We start from the raw sequence: 16,795 nt of genomic DNA on the forward strand, positions 1-16,795 counted from the left end.
ACAGCTGTAGAGAACCAGAGACCTGCTGAACAGACATGTCTGTCATTTGTTTTCTTCATGTTGCCAGCAGGGGGACAAGTGAGATACCTCTTTGACCTATATAAATGTATAATTACACACATTATAAATACATTTTCGTGTGTAAAATACCATTTTAAGATGATTCCACAGAAGTCTCCAATAACTGAATTCTATTGTTTAATGCTAATGTGGCAGAATATGTGAAATTACTCACCACTTACTTCAGAGCCTTCTCTGTTATGTAGGTTCCTCTTTCCACAAATGCCCTAGTCCTCAACCATGTAGAACGAAGACAAGATTAGGGCAGAGGAACAGCTGCCAAACTGTCACTTTAAGGCTAGATAGTTCTAAGCTGAGCTCTTTCATACTGGCCTCATTGACTCTTTCTTTGTTTTAGAGACGGGGTTTCATTCTGTTGGCCAGGCTGGAATGCAGTGGTGTGATCGTAGCTCACAACAGCCTGAAACTCCTGAGCTCAAGGGATCCTCCTGCCTCAGCCTCCCAAATAGCTGGGACTACAGATACATGCCATCACACGCAGCTAATTTTTAATAATTTTTTTTTGTAGAGACAGGGTCTTGCTATGTTGCCCAGGCTAGTCACAAACTCCTGTCCTCAAGCTATACTCCCACCTCGGCCTCCCAGCGTGCTGGGATTACCTGCATGAGACGCTGTGCTCAGCCTTCCTCATTCACTTCTATATAACAGTGTAGACTTTCTCCACTGTAAATACTCTTCTTTGAATTTTCTTCTCTTTATCCCCTCCCTTGCTCCTGCTCCCTACTCCACTGCAGACATGCAGGCAAGCAGGCCATCTAGCAGTCTAGCCCAGTTTTGTGCTCATAGTAAAACTCCAGTGCTTTTATTCAGTATACGTTTATAAAACAGAAAGCTACTGAATCCTGAAGAATCTCTTTATTCAGATGAATAATTTTTATATCAGATAAAGTCTAGGACCTGTCTCCAATTTTAGTATCCCTTATCTGCTCCTCACCTATTCCTTACTTTACATGTAGTAAATATATTTGTCATTAATACTGTCAAGTAGATCAAATAACACATTCCAGCAAATCAAAGGAGTATAAAGTTTAATATCACTTCATCCTCTGCCATATAGATTAGCTTTATTACTGTTTGAAAATATCATTTACAAGCTCAACAGGGCAAATTATAAAACTTAGTGGGATATTTATAGCAACATTTTCAGGTCTGATGAACTTCCCCCTCATCTCAGTATGTTTATGTCCTTCTGTTAATACATCAAACTAATACCAGCAACAGGTCAAATAAAACTCTTACAGCTAGTCAAACTTCAGTGACTTAAATCAGGGCTTTTCCAAAATTTCGAGTGTCTATGAATCTCTTAAAGATCCTGTTAAACTGCGGATTCTGATTCAATGGGTCTGAGGTAGAACCAGAGATTCTGCATTTTTAACAAATTCCCAGGTGATGTTGAGGCTGTTCATCTAAGATTCATGTAATTAAAGTAAAATTTTAAAATATTTATATTTATCCTATGTCACAGCCCCCATCATGAGTATGTAGAATGAAATGTTTTGCAATGTGTAGACTGTACTACTAGCATCTGGGAACAGTTGGAAAAAGGAAATGGGAGTGATATGTAAATAAGTCATGAAAGGATAATAGCTCATATAAAACTATAGTAACAATATCAAACAATATGGAAGTCAACTACATTCAAAAATAAAAATAAGCAAAATCATTTTTCTAATAACAAAAGTTTTTATTTTCACAAATATTTTAAAATGCAGCTACCTTTGAGCCACAAAAGGAAAAAGCAGTGTTCCTTTTATGTATTTGATACAAATATAAAACATAACTCAGTTTTAGTTCATTAGCTCAGCTCAGTGAAAATAGCTCAGGAAAAAAAGAAGTCATAGCTAATGCTGTTGGTATATGCAGGAAACCAGAAGCGACAACATTGAGTTCAAAATCCATTTAGAATTGTAGACAGGCCACAAGAGGCAGGTGAAGAGAGCAGCCACAGTCACTAATACATTGGACTTCAAACAGAAAAACTGAAATGTCAGTTGGTACACACCTAAAACAAACTCCAACTAGAAAGATAATTATGTAGCTCAGACATTGATAACAGGTTAAGAAATTTGTAAGTGTATACTTTTTTTTGTTTGTTTGTTTGAGATGGAGTCTCGCTCTGTCACCAGGCTGGAGTGCAGTGACGCGATCTCGGTTCACTGCAACCTCTGCTTCCCAGGCTCAAGCGATTCTCCTGCCTCAGTCCCCCGAGCAGCTGGGACTACAGGCATGGGCCACCACACCCCGCTTATTTTTGTATTTTTAGTACAGATGAGGTTTCACCATGTTGGCCAGGATGGTCTTGATCTGACCTCGTGATCTACCTGCCTCGGCCTCCCAAAGTGCTGGGATTACAGGCGTGAGCCACCATGCCTGGCCATGTATACATCTTAATACAAATATTTTCAGAGATAACCATTGTGTGCATAGCTATGTTTTTTTCTTGAAATGATACACTCCTTCACCCCTTTCTGTCAGAACTGAAAGCTACATAGCTTCTTCTATTTCTTCATGCACTTGTTAGAAGCAATATGCATTAACCTATTTTCCGATGCTGTTGATTCTCTAATCTGTTAATCCGTTTGCAGATGCTATTAATTTTCAAACTTAAGTTATGAATAACTGCTATAATTCTGTGGTTAATAACCAACTTTGGAAAGAAAATGTGCTATCAAACGTTACAATTTTTCTATGACTAAAACATACATATAAACGCATCCATGAGCAATTGCAAGTGTCCAAACATTTACCCTTTCTGAACAACGTTCACTTCACCAGGGCAAAACAAAGTCACACATGTAACATATTCCCCAAATTGCCCCACTCCCACCACAGTGCATATGTGTGTGTGCACACACACACATCCAAAGCCCAGATTTCATGTAAAAAAAACTCCTCTTCTTTAAGTAATTATTTCTCCTACTGCATATTTTAATCTCGTTGTCTTTGTATATGAATTGTCTTTCCTCTTGTATTCCCTTTACAGAACTTGAGAGACACTGAGGAATGATAAAGATTATACATGTATTCAAACAATATTAAAGACATATAGGTCAAAACCTTTTCTGATATCTAAATGCTATGAGATCATCCCTGTATTAAGATCTGAGTCATGATTAGTCATAATATACAGGTCAATATGTATATTCTCATCCAATTATCTTTAGAAGTTTCTACATTATATAACTCAGCCCTACATGCCTCAATGATTAAAAAACTTTCCTTTATATTAGATGGGCATGTCCACAAATACCCTAATGCAAATAGAATAAACCTTGTATTATCAGAAGAACATGTCTACAATGTTATCTTACGTATTAATATCTTGGACAGATACTTTTATCCTCCCAGTTAAAAGGAAAAGCACTAAGTATGCTTTGAGCACCTTCAGAGATGCAAAAGATCTTTACAAACAGGTCGATTCTTGGTTTGTGGCTTTTCTATAGTAATGCTCAACATTTACCCTGGTGGCTATCATAAGGAGGCTAAGTTAAGTTATTTTCAACTTTAGTATCCAAACAGGCCAGTTACTATTCCTTTGTCCTGTATCCTTCTGTGGGTAAAACACAAGAAAGAATTTGGTTTGTCTTCCCTTTCTATGCTGGAGCTTTTTAGGAGGACTAATGCTCTCAGAAATAAGTGAACCCCTGCTAAAGAAAGCAGAGTTACCTTTTAATGTGTCTCCTTATGAAAAAGGAAAAACCTTTGCAATTGTCCTACTGCTGTAAAGGATGAAACCAAATGTCTTTTTGTGCTTCATCCAGTTAGCTTAAAAAAATCAGCCTAGAACAAAGTGGTCGAAATTTAGAAAGCATATTTCAGCAAGAACTATGGATTTATAAAGAAATGTGGATTCAGATAAAATATACTTCAGACAGAAAATTAGGATAAACATTTTATGACACAACAGGAACTAGAAAAAGCACAAGAATTTAAGGAAGAACATATTTTAATGGTTGAAACCAGTCTTTATGAGGCGATTATGATAGCAAAAATATTATAATAACAATGCATATTCTACTCTTTGTAATATTTCATACAATAATTCCTTTATCATTTACATCTCTTAATGCTAGAAAAGCATTCTGAAGATGCCAGGAGTAAGTTGCAACTGAGTAAAAAGAAAAAAGCAAAATTTACTCAATTTCCAGAAGAGCTGCAGAACAGAGAATGAAGGTCCTTAAAATATAAAGAGCTAAAGTGTGCTAAAATGTCCATGTGCTAAAATGATGTCCATTTGCAGGATCAGTGACAAAATATATAAGCCCATAAAGAAAAGTTATACCTGCTGTATGAAGATATTCATAGAGAAATATGAGTCATAAACCAATTATTTATAAATGTCTTTCAAAATATTTGGTGCGCATGAAATGCAATATGCTGATGGTCCTGGAGACTGTTGCAATTGAATAGGGCGGCTACTAGGAAGATGGCGTTTCCCCCGGATGAGGATGACAGGAATGCAGGGCCTAGGACTTGTTGAGAATGTCCATTCTTCTTCCAAATTGGCCACCCAGAAACCAATTACTGAATCAGAACGACACAAAGAAATTGGTTTGTGCTTGAGCCAGGTCTGTAGAAACGGAAATCAATTCAGTTGTGGAAATGATGAATTTTAAAAGCTGCTGGGGTTTTTTGTGCAAGGTAGAGATTTTTATAACATCTCAAGAAACCTTTTGAAATGTGCAGTTGCTTAGTGCAAAAAAAAAGAAATAGTGCCACCATTTCTTCAACTAAAAGATAAGGTGTGCTTTGTAAAAGTAAAGCATATCCCATTTTCATCCTGTTGGTCGGTATTACCAAGAGTCATAATGTAGCTGGTGCATAAATGTGAAGAATCATTTACTGCCTGTAGAGTGGCAGTATATCTTAGATATCATACTTCTTATGAATCAGTTCAATTTCTCTAGCTGCAGAGAGAAGTTCTCTAATGGACTTCACCAATAAGGCAAAACACATTCCAGAAAGGCACATAAGAAGGGTGCTTCTCAACCCTCAAGACCAGCACACACCAGGCAAGGAATGGTAGCTAAAGTACATCCGCCCTGGACCAGCATTTCCACACCATTCAGACCAACTTCCATTTAAAGGTGTATGTACTACTTTCAAAAGGACCACGGGGTTATTTTCCTTGTGACCCCCTGAGTAAAACCACACATGAAAGCTCCACCATCCTACACTTTACTCCTTCTTGCATACCTGTCTTCTTACCTGTTCCTATTGTTCAGAAATCTGCCCAAAGATACAATTTTTATGATATTAAGAGCTGAATTTTGCTTAAGAAAGTCTACATCTTTTGTGATTCTTCTAAATCTAGTAAATCAAGTAATCAACAGTTTAATCTCTGCTTGTAAAAAAAGGGTAGTAATTTATCCTTATAAAAATCAAATATATAGGCAAAACTAATAAATTTGTTGACAAAGTTGCTCCAGCAAGCCTGAATTTTTCGTTATAATTTAGCTATAAATAGACCCAAGGAATCTGACATCCAAGGATCATTAAGCAATCATAAAAATGTATCACATAATTTTAATTCTGAATACTTACAAAACATGTTTATAACTTCTACATTTCCTTTTCTTAAGCATGCTTTCCCATGCTTTTTTGTTTCACTTTTCAGCGGATGATCTTTTCTATTACATAGTCATACAAATACCTTTGTTTAGTCATAATTTGTCAGTAGGCTACTGACAGGTATTGAAGGTAATATTTAACTTTTAATAATGTGAACATTTTAGGCTAGCATTTTGAAGACATTCTGTCCGAATAGTTTGGATGCAGAATTACTGTCTTTTTGGTGACTAAATAGTGGTAGAAGTGATTAGAACCAAAAATTAGGTTGCCTTTTCAAACACAAGCTGTCAATCTCACAAAAGGAAATTATTGGTCCCCAAATTCTACTTTCACTGATTTATGCTTTGGTAATAAACAATTAAAATTTATGATTTCATGGAACATCTCTAGAAGATAGATAGAATGGATGCTGATGAATCCAGGCTATTGGAAAATCATGAAATTGTATTAGGGATTAGATGAGATACAGAATCTTTCGCATGGTACTGGCACACAGTAAACAACTAAATAAGTTATTATAGCACACATACTGCTTTTATTTACATTGCCTTGTGGTGGGCTGAAGAAAAATATGGAGAAAGTAAAAAATTCTCCCCCACAAGCAACACCAATGCTACCTGTGATAACTAAAAAAAGGTTTTCCTTTAGGAAAAGTCAGGCATTCATTCCTCTTTATGTATAAGAGTGCATGGACACTAATAACTAAAGCATAGAGGCCTAAAGTCTCTCTACAATTCTGCCAAAACTCTTGTACACATCTTTCTTTTCCTCTAAACTCTGAGTACTTGGTTTTACTATGTTGAATACTATTTTCACCTATTTCCTGATACTATTATATTCAAATTTTAGTTCAGGACTTTTCTGGATTTGGAAAATGCATGGCCAGCATGTCTACATGCAGCAATCCTGTTGTTATGAAATCCTGTTCTTATGAAACCATTTCCTAGTCAATTGTTTTGTTTTTAAATATCAGATAATATATAACTAGCTATATAATTGAGAAATGAACCAATCAATTTTGGACAAGTTTGGCACAAGTGCTATATTTGTGCTATTGTTACAATGGTCACAAGTACATCTTTTATCTCATTTCTCCCAGAATTAAAGATATACTTTAGTGATCTGCTTGATAATATTTATAGGTTTATTTACTTATTTTTAAAAATGATTGTTGGCTAGACATGTCTAGAAGTATATATAACTAATATATAACTTCTCTTTGATAAAATGAAAACAAGTAAGATATAAGCTAATATTATTGAAGCAATATTTTTTGGTATATACTTATTTTATTGTTTTTGATCTGCATGCACAATATGAAATCATGAAAGCAACAAACATCACCACACCAACACTGAGTAAGATCATTTCTATCAGGCCAAGGAGGTTTATTTTTCCAGTTACTTGACTTCTGAACACGTTGGCCTTCTCATCACCAATGGTCCCAGTCTGTAATCAAATTAATAATCAACATTATTTGGGGACATTAGTAAAACAAAATAAACCCTTCAGTTGCCTATCACCCTTTTTTCTAACACCTCTATTGGTGTTTGTTAGTTATCAGTATCTATAAGACAAGTCAATGGAATTCCTTTTGCAAGTCAAGAAAGGCAATTAAGTGCCAGATAGATAGAGTACAGTACTTTTCGATGTACTAGGATTCATTTGCTCTACAGAACTACCAAAGGGTCAACAGTTCCATTTGCTCCAAAGACTTATTCAATGCTTTTCCTATTTTTATAGCTATCAATGCATGGATTTATACTAAAAATACCTTGTCAGGCAATAGGGTAGACTGTCCTGAGGCAAATGTTACAACAAGAAAACGTGTTTCATAGATGCATTTTTGAAGAAAACCTTAAACGATTGATAGGAAATGTTTTCTAAAAACTGAAAACTAACACAAACTTGATGTTTTTGTGCAATTAGATCATCTCAAATAGGTTTAATAAATGTATACTCATCCATATGGGTAATGGAAATACATATAGCTTTAAATACTATACATTCTTTTGAAACATCAAGAGCTTGTTTATATACAAATAAGTTTGTTTTTAATGACTAACAGCTGAAAATACAAACCTCATTAAGCCAAAGAATAGGCACAATATAGTTCCTCTTCAGACGCTTTAATACTCTGTAATATACATTGAAAATAATTATGAACATATAAACTAATATTTATATATAACAAACTTTAAAATAAATGTTCATAAATTAGTTGCTGTTGCTAATTTGATTTTGTTCCTGTAATGACTCATTTCAATTTTAATATAGTTGTTTTTGACTTCCTTTGCTCTTATATATCTTCTAATCACATTGATTTTTTTCCCAAGTGTGGATTTTCCCTTTCAATAAATTCTCAGGGAACTAAAATATGAATTCTAAAAATTATTGTCATAGAAATATTTGGGCAGCTAACAAAATGAGAGATGCTATCAAATGCTCAAATAAAACCATAAAATCATTCCAAAATCTGTGCAAGTACCATTTCAATAAACACGAGATATGGTACTAAGGTATAGGTGAAATTTGTCATAAGCATTTAATAATGATTGTTTGGTGAAGTTAAGCTAAAGATAAGTTGATATCAGATGTTATTTCCACTTACTTACATAGATTTACTCATGTTCTTACAAGAAGATACTACAGATCATATCAAAATAACCATTTTCAAGAGACTCACTGAATTTTTTTTGATGGCTTGACCAGTAGGTTGACCTGCAGCCGTTTTGCAAATTGTAAAGTGAATCCAGTTATCTAAAAAGAGAACAACTAAATAATTACCAACTTTTAAAAACATTCTTTTATACTATTCAAAACTTATTTTTCTTACAGCAGAAGAGAAGGTAGTAACTTAGGGTTAAACGGGACTACTTGAAACTTTTAAAACTGTATATATAGTTATATTTATATACACATGCATCCATATAGATACACACAATTTATTTGCCCAATTGAATGTTAAAGTTTTAGTTAGATTTGTGATTTACTTGAAATGGTTTTTAAAAAATCAAAAATCAGCAATAAAATATAAGATCTCAGATAATTCCTGGTCAAATATATATTCAGTTAGAATCCATGTATCATAGTTAGAATCCAGGTATCATAGTTATAATACTACTTGTGTCATTGTTTAAACTAAAACATGACTACTAAAATTCTAGAATTTCATTTACTTTTTGAAAAGGAAAATACAAAAATAAAGAGTAAAACTGTTGTGCTATAACAATTTTATAGATTTGGACAATAAGTATAGTCAAACTCACATATACTCTTTGAATTTTGCATAATATACAATAACTCCTCATATAAGCATAAATATTTATGTAAAATTATTTTAAGCCAATTAGAATCACTTCATAAACAACAATAGGAAGAAATCGACATAATGTTTCAGTAACTTTCAAGAATGTGATTCAATAAATATGATTAGTGTTATTGACAAGATTATTTTTATTTCAATTGTATTTTTAAAAATATCAACCAAATCAGATCAATAATGTGTTTTCTTACAGGTTCAATATCCAGGTATGTCCTGTGTTCTTCTTCATTTGGGTTTAATCCATCAATAGGTTCTGAAACATCAGGACTTGCATACAGAAAATGAGGAAGTGAAATGTACACAGGTCTCCCTGAAGACAAGTTTTAAGAGTCAATTGGAATTAATAACTTCCTTCATTTCACATATAACTCAAAAAATATTTCCACAAAACTAAAGCTTCTTACATTAAAAAATACATATTTGGCTTTTAACATGGGTAGGGAAGAATTATGTCAGTTGATTTCTACTGTAAACTCCTTCAGTATTAATTTTCAATATGTAAAGTTTTGTTGATGAACCCAAAGTTTCAACTATATATGTTCAGCTTTCAGGCAGTAATATGTCTATGGACTAAGACTTTATTTAACACTAGTTTTTTCTTTCTTCTTCCACACCCATGTTAGTATGACAAATATGTACAGGATAAGCTAGTCTCCAAATTTTATGTTTAACTCTAGCTTTAGATACATACTGAAAATACATTTACCTGTACCATTTTCTAGTGAAAAAAGTTAGGACAGATGGATAACAGGATGCTTAATGTGTTCTCGGAATTATTTTCATTTCACCCTAAATCTAAAAGCAGCTACAAGGAAATACTGGCGTGGTTTTAACTAAATTTTGTAACACTGAAACACAAGTGGGATCTTCCCAAAATACAAAATCAGCACTAAAATTTTCTGCCACCATTCTTCTGCCCTAATTACTTTCTTACTTTAATTTTAAATTTTGGTTGTTAAAGGATTATGGTAAAGGTCTCATTTTAAAGAATATCACAAATTATGATATGGACTGTGCTACTGAGGATATTTACTCACCTTCTTTGCATTTGCTGATGTCTAGCACACCATATGATGTACAATTTTTTGAGATAATTTTTTCTGTGCAGAAACAATAGTTGTCTGGGTTTTCAACTGGAGAGGCAAAGGCCTTGGATGGAAGAACAAATCTATACACAGGGATTCCTTTCAGATTAACTTCGGATTCAAATACAGCATAGATTGACCTAAATACAGAGAAAAAAGAGCTGCATTCCAGGAACCTGAACTTACATTCTGGAGATTCATTTTTTCTTATTCTTGCTTTAACTTAGAAACATCATATACTCTTTTAAATTCTTGTTTCATTCTTAGAAAAAAAGTGATTGGGAAATTTTAACACATACTAAAACTCAATAGCCAAGTATGAACTATTCTTGTTTGTGAAGTACCATGTTTATTTATACCCAAGTTACTTCTCACAGGCAATTTCTCCAATAGAGTAAATATTCATAGGACTTCCTTCAAATACTTTATTTGTGATCAGTTTAAATGAAATAGTTTCTTTCACGGCTTAATTAATCCTGGAAAGAAAGACCACTCACTGGAGTGTATGCATATACATGCTGGATATATACCTGGTTCATTTACCAAGTGTCTATCATAGGGTTCAATACACACTTTTTTCTTATCCCCAGATACACATATATGAAGAAATACTGCTGTCTTAAATTGTACAGATAAAAAAATTCAGAGATGTTAAATGCCTACCCACAATCATGCAGTCTTTAGGGACACAGCTTGGGCTCAAGGGTAGTGGTAAAGGCTCCAGTGCTTGTGTGTTATCTACTGGGCCCCACAAATCTGAGCAGAGCACATTAACACAGTTTTGTTACATTTGCATCATCTTCTCTGCATGTCTTTAGAAAGATTGGGCATGCCCTTCTGGACTTGATCGTTAATAGACTACTAGTTTAGTTTTTAAAAGGCAAAATGGTTCTTGCTTGGATGGAAATGGCAAAAAAAAAATCATTTGTACTATTAAAAATTGGAGGATGCAGAAGAATATTTTGCAGAGTTAATAAACATTATGAATTTCCTAGGCTGTGTTTAAATTCCTTGGTCTGCATTTTGTCACCTGGGGTCTGACTCAGACATACTTCAGTATCTGTCTTACCTGCAAATATCAGAAGAAAAGAACTGCAATACCTGGCTTTTCTCAACAAAAGGTGGAAATGAGGCTGCATCTGTTTAAAAATCGAGTGGCAAATGATTAGATGTAGTACGTGTTCTAGAAAAAAACCTAGAAATCTCTCCTCCAGTGTAATCCATAGAAATATAATGCAAACTGCCTAATTTATCCAGCAGCCACATTTTTAAAAGGTAAAAAGAAACAACTGGCCAGGCATGCTGGCTCATGCCTGCAAGCCCAGCACTTTGGAAGGCTAAGGCGCGTGGATCACCTGAGGTCAGAAGTTCGAGACCAGCCTGGCCAACATGGTGAAACCCCGTCTCTTAGCTGGGTTTGGTGGTAGGTGCTTGTAATCCCAGCTACTTGGGAGGCTGAGGCAGGATAATTGCTTGCACCCGGGAGGTGGATATTGCAGTGAGCCAAGATCATGCCATTGCACTCCAACCTGGGCGACAAGTGGAAAACTTTGTCTCAAACAAAACAAAACTATATTTACCTTATTAATATCCAAAATATTTTAACATGTAACCATTATAAAATATTTTAAATGCTTAAAATCTCAAAATCCACTGTGCATTTTATATTTACAGAACATTTCAAATCATACTAGCCATATTTTGAGTCCTTAACAGTTACATATGGCTGGCGGCTGCTATCGTCAACAACAAATCTACATACTATACATATTTAATTGTATAAAATAAAAGAAACTTAAACATGAAATGTTAAGGCTAACATTGTGTTTGTTTTTTGAAATGCCCTACCCCACCAGTAGAGTGGCACTTTTCTTCCAGTGAAGTTCATTTGGATCTCCTGCCATGTCCACATTTATTTGTAGTGATTTTTTTTTTCTCATTTGTCCTAATGGCTGATTAATACTTCTAAAAATATTTACTAAAGTTCTCTCACTAAACAGAACTTCAAATGCTTTGAAAGTGTATAAAAAAGTCATTTATTAAATTTACTTTTTGCTACAGCTATGATCCATGGCAAACATTGAATATATGAAGAAATAGTTTAGTTAACTCCTCCATGTACTTCTCACATGAATATCACTAATACGAGCCATCACTGAATGAGTTTTAAATGGTAAGTCTCATCTTTGATGATGCATTGTAGGTTCTTTCTCTGGCAAGTGTGTCAACCTTGTGACCTTGTTTTCATTACTTTACACTCTTGTGACAAGTAAAATATAAGCCCCCATATGGACATTGCCAACAACTGCTTTTCCATTTCCTTAATAATTAAAGAAAAATGCACTGAAAAGCTTTTAAGATCATTATCTAAAATATCATTGAAGATTATGTCCTAATTATACCCAGCAACTACCATGGACAATGACTGCAACATAGCTGATATTTGCAGAGCTTTTTTTTTGTCCTCCCAAAAGAAACTTTCTAAATGTATACCAATACTTTCATTTTAAGTCTTTTCAAACTTACTGAAGAAGGTAAAGAGGATGCACTTCTAAATTACGATGAAAACACATTAGAACCTTACTGTTTTATTACTTTCTTTTCCCTAGTGCCATAAGCAAGAATCTCTCTCGCAGGGATCATCCCCTGCTCTGTCCAAATTCCCTCTTTTCCTAGTTTGTATCAGACCTATTTTCCCCGTAGATATTTTTAACATCATGCCTGATGCTCATGCATTTCTATTATTGTCAATGAATCTTCTTTTTAAAGATTTTTCTCCTTAAACCCATAAAGAATCCTTTACTAGGAATAACACAGTATATTTATCTCTGCATCTAAGGATTAAGTATTCTGCTTATACAACTACTAGCATTGGTAGCATTGAGGACTTGAAAATTTATTTCCAGAAATGCTTTACTTAGAAAATAGCTTATTTGCCCACTCCTATGGCTCAAAACCCTGCAAAGCCTTGGCCAGGCACGGTGGCTCAAGCCTGTAATCCCAGCACTTTGGGAGGCCGAGGGGGGCAGATCACAAGGTCAAGAGATCAAGACCATCCTGGCCAACATGGTGAAACCCTGTCTCTACTAAAAATACAAAAATTAGCTGGGTGTGGTGGCGCATGCCTGTAGTCCCATCTACTCAGGAGATCGAGGCAGGAGAATCACTTGAACCCTGGGAGGCAGAGGTTGCAGTGAGCTGAGATCGCACCACTGCACTCCAGCCTGGCGACAGAGCCAGACTATGTCTCAAAAAAAAAAAAAAAAACAAAAAAAAAAACAAAAAAAAACAAAAAACAAAAAACAACCTGCAAATCCAACAGAGTTTTTGCTGGGTTTTTTGTTTGTTTTGTTTTTTTGTTTTTTCCTACAAGGCAATGATAGAATTAAATATGCATACGAAGTCAATAATCATACCTTTGGCAAAGTAAACATTCTCTGTACTTCATTTTTACTTAAGTGTCTTTATCTTTATTACATCATTTTCCTATGGGATATTCCCTAATTTTCTAAACTTCATGCTTTTGTTTCCTAGTAGTTGAAAGCTTGCCTCTGGATATTAATTATTTCATGGTATTCGATTCCCACCACTTTTTTTTTTTTTTTTTTTTTGAGACGGTCTCACACTATTGCCCAGGCTAGAGTGCAGAGGCACAATTATAGTTCACTGCAGCCTCCACCTCCTGGAATCAAGTGATCCTCCTGCCTCAGCCTCCCAAGTAGCTGGAACTAAAAGCGTGTGCCAGCACGCTCAGCTAATATTTGTATTTTTTTTGTAGAGATGGGATTTTGCCATGTTGCCCAGGCTGGTCTCAACCTCCGGGGCACAAGCAGTCTACCTGCCTTGGTCTCCCAAAGTGCTGGGATTATAGGCATGAGCCACCGTGACCAGCCTCCCATTGCTTTTTAAAAATCTTAATTCTTAAACTACTAGGCATATCTGTACTTTGCTTTTCCTGAAGGAGAATAAGCCTGATCTAACCATACCCTAAATCTAAGTTTATGAATGCTCATTTTTTACATATATTTTTCACAGTTCAGAAGACATCTGACTTTGTTATTGTTTTCTCTCTCATTCTGACCACCTTATCCAAAAATGGATGGTTCTGTCTTGCAACTTTATTCTATCTCAGCTATAAGCCTTGCTTAGGTAAGTTTTCTCTTTTGTAATTAGCTTTTTTTATATCTTTCAATTCTAACTTATCTGTATACTATTTATAAAATATTTGAAATGTAACTAAAGTGTTTTTTGTTGTTGTTTGTTTTTTATCATTTACTTCTGTTGTCAGGATGGCAGTTAAGTTTTTACAAAGCAAACATTTCTCTGAATCATGCAATAAGGGCTAATTTTTTATGATTAATCTTTACAAATCCCATCACATTGAACAGACATTTAGCCTATATACAAATAGTGACTCTGAATTTTGTTGTGGGGATATAAAGGCAAGTAAACATACACCCTCAACTTTCAGAACACTGTCAGTATAACGGTGGATTTGTGGCAAAGGGAGGTGGATTCATTGTGATGACCACAAAACAAATATTCTTACCTGTACCATTGATCATGTCGCAATAACTTTCCCAATAGGAGAGATTCCTAGGAATAGAAAAAGACAATGAATAAACATTCTCATTTAAAGAATACCTTTCTTACATTACTTTTTCTATTATAATTCAATACTTCTGTTAATATGATGCATTTAAATGTGACAAGTACTGAGTTTAAGAAATGTTTAATTCTGTTCATGTTTTGTTTGAACCTTTTATCTTATTGCAATGTACCTGATGCCATTAGGTGGCCAGATCATAAAATAAAAACTGCCAGGTGTTAATTAGAAACATCTTGGAATAAGAAAAAAATTAAAAACATTTATCAGAAACTTAGATCTCTACTTAGGGGAGAATTTTTTTTTCCAATGGGATACATGAATTACTCAGTGTAAGTGTTCAGAATGGATAGAAGGAAAGGGTTAAGTGGGTGATTGATGTAAGCTCAGTACAAGGCAGGCAGAAGAGAGAAGCAGGGAAGAGGTGAGAAGCAGGGAAGAGGTGAGAAGCAGGGAAGAGGTGAGAAGCAGGGAAGAGGAAAGAAGCAGCTGTTTGGATCAGCAAACATTCAAAACATGTAGATGATTAATTTATATTCTTGCCCCTTCCTCCCTTTAATTCTCTCATGGACTGGCATTAAAGTAGGAAAGAGTTTATTAATTTATACTTTGCTGTCTAAATAAGTTATATAGATCTGAAAGGGATAAAAACAATAGTAATAGTTTCCCTGCATCCTCACTTTTTGGTGATGGAAAAACTTTTTTTCACTCCTGACAGTGACATGGCAAGACAAGCCGTTGTTTACTTTTTAAACAAAATAAGTGGTTAATCATGTTCAGTCTTGCCATGAGTTAAATCAACCTTATAATCTTAAAGTGACGTGAAATTCTTACTGTAATTAGGAGTGCTTTGCAACTCCCCTCCACATCTCTCTGTAATATTAAAATAGAGTGAAATGCTCGTTATTTCTCAATATAAAAAATTGCTGTGATTTCCTCTTAAGTGAATACTTAGAAGTGTTTTTTTCCCTCTACTGACTTTTCTATAAAAATATGTAACTGTGGACTCTTAAGAAGAAAAAATGCTCCACTAGTAATATTTAGCTGTTAAAAGCAATCATTAGATAGACTCAGTGTGAGGTAGGGGTTACTTTATATTAATAAAAACATTTCATCTCTTGGTTTTGATCACTTTATTCTTTTTCAGAAAAAAAACTAGTCGAACACACAATTGTTAACTTTACGGAGAAGAAAGCTTGTTCCCCTGATATTTATTAGGGTTCTTCCTAGTTTACATATATGATAAATTATAAATTCTTTAGGTGAATAGGCTGGAGCTAGGGAAATAAAAGGAAATAATGGCTTAGGAAGCTGATTTGTTATTTTACCACTTTAAGGTGGCAAAGTCTTCATTTTCACATTTTGTATTTATATTGTAGAACCGCACTTGAAATATTCATTCTATTTTTGCACTGATAAAGTTAAAAAAGCTGAGTTATCAATATGGAAAATTATTTAAAGACTATTTGCAGGGGGAAGGTCATGAAAGCACCTGCCTGGATTCATTAAGCTTCCATCTTTATAGACACATTTAGGTCATGCCACTGGAATATGGAATTTGATATGCTCGATTTAAAAAGTAAAAAAAAGTTTCCATCTACTATACAATCAGTTGATGTGTTGGTTTTTTTGTACCTTTTCATTTTTGTACCTTTTCATTTATGCTTATCTAATTGTAAGAATAATTGTACTGTAACGCTGGATATGTAGCAGAGATGAAAAAATAGTCCCTTTGGGGATTTATGTAACATAACCATAACCTGTGCAGAAAGGTGAACCAAACCTTAAAGTGGAGCTGATAGTCAGCAGCTATGCACTGGTGTGAACCCACCAGTTACCACAACCAAAGAGTTAATACCTAGCAGAACAGGAGTTTCCAGAGCTGAATTATAACCAGGTCTGTTCTATAGGTGATGCCTATGTCTTATGAGATGTTAAATGAATACTATTCCTGCTTAAGAGTACCCTAGTAACATACATGCACATTTTACCAGAATACATACCTTTTACCTTTATATGTGTCGATTATGGCAACTTTATTTATGTTATCTTTTCCATTGAAAACTTTATAAACTCCATCTGCAGTATTGTTGTACTGAAATATATGTATGGGAAAACGTTACTTCC

General features: G+C 34.5%; 1 protein-coding gene across 3 annotated transcripts in view; it reads right to left on the reverse strand.

Annotated features, from left to right (window-relative positions):
- Window positions 1-1,741: 1,741 nt before the first annotated feature.
- The window catches only part of CD36 (CD36 molecule (CD36 blood group)), an 81,126-nt gene continuing 66,072 nt past the window's right edge, over window positions 1,742-16,795 (reverse strand). For all 3 annotated transcript variants that reach the window (XM_055281408.2, XM_063642089.1, XM_063642088.1), the window contains exons 7-15: window positions 16,672-16,763; window positions 14,612-14,658; window positions 11,132-11,201; window positions 10,015-10,202; window positions 9,169-9,287; window positions 8,339-8,412; window positions 7,735-7,789; window positions 6,937-7,101; window positions 1,742-4,651 (exon numbers count right to left, since the gene is read on the reverse strand). In XM_055281408.2, the coding sequence (XP_055137383.1) occupies window positions 6,937-7,101; window positions 7,735-7,789; window positions 8,339-8,412; window positions 9,169-9,287; window positions 10,015-10,202; window positions 11,132-11,201; window positions 14,612-14,658; window positions 16,672-16,763 (810 nt within the window). In that variant the 3' untranslated portion in view covers window positions 1,742-4,651. The remainder of the gene's footprint in view (window positions 4,652-6,936; window positions 7,102-7,734; window positions 7,790-8,338; window positions 8,413-9,168; window positions 9,288-10,014; window positions 10,203-11,131; window positions 11,202-14,611; window positions 14,659-16,671; window positions 16,764-16,795) is intronic.

The sequence above is a fragment of the Symphalangus syndactylus genome, chromosome 6 (genome assembly GCF_028878055.3).
Source record: "Symphalangus syndactylus isolate Jambi chromosome 6, NHGRI_mSymSyn1-v2.1_pri, whole genome shotgun sequence".
Taxonomy (NCBI): domain Eukaryota; kingdom Metazoa; phylum Chordata; class Mammalia; order Primates; family Hylobatidae; genus Symphalangus; species Symphalangus syndactylus.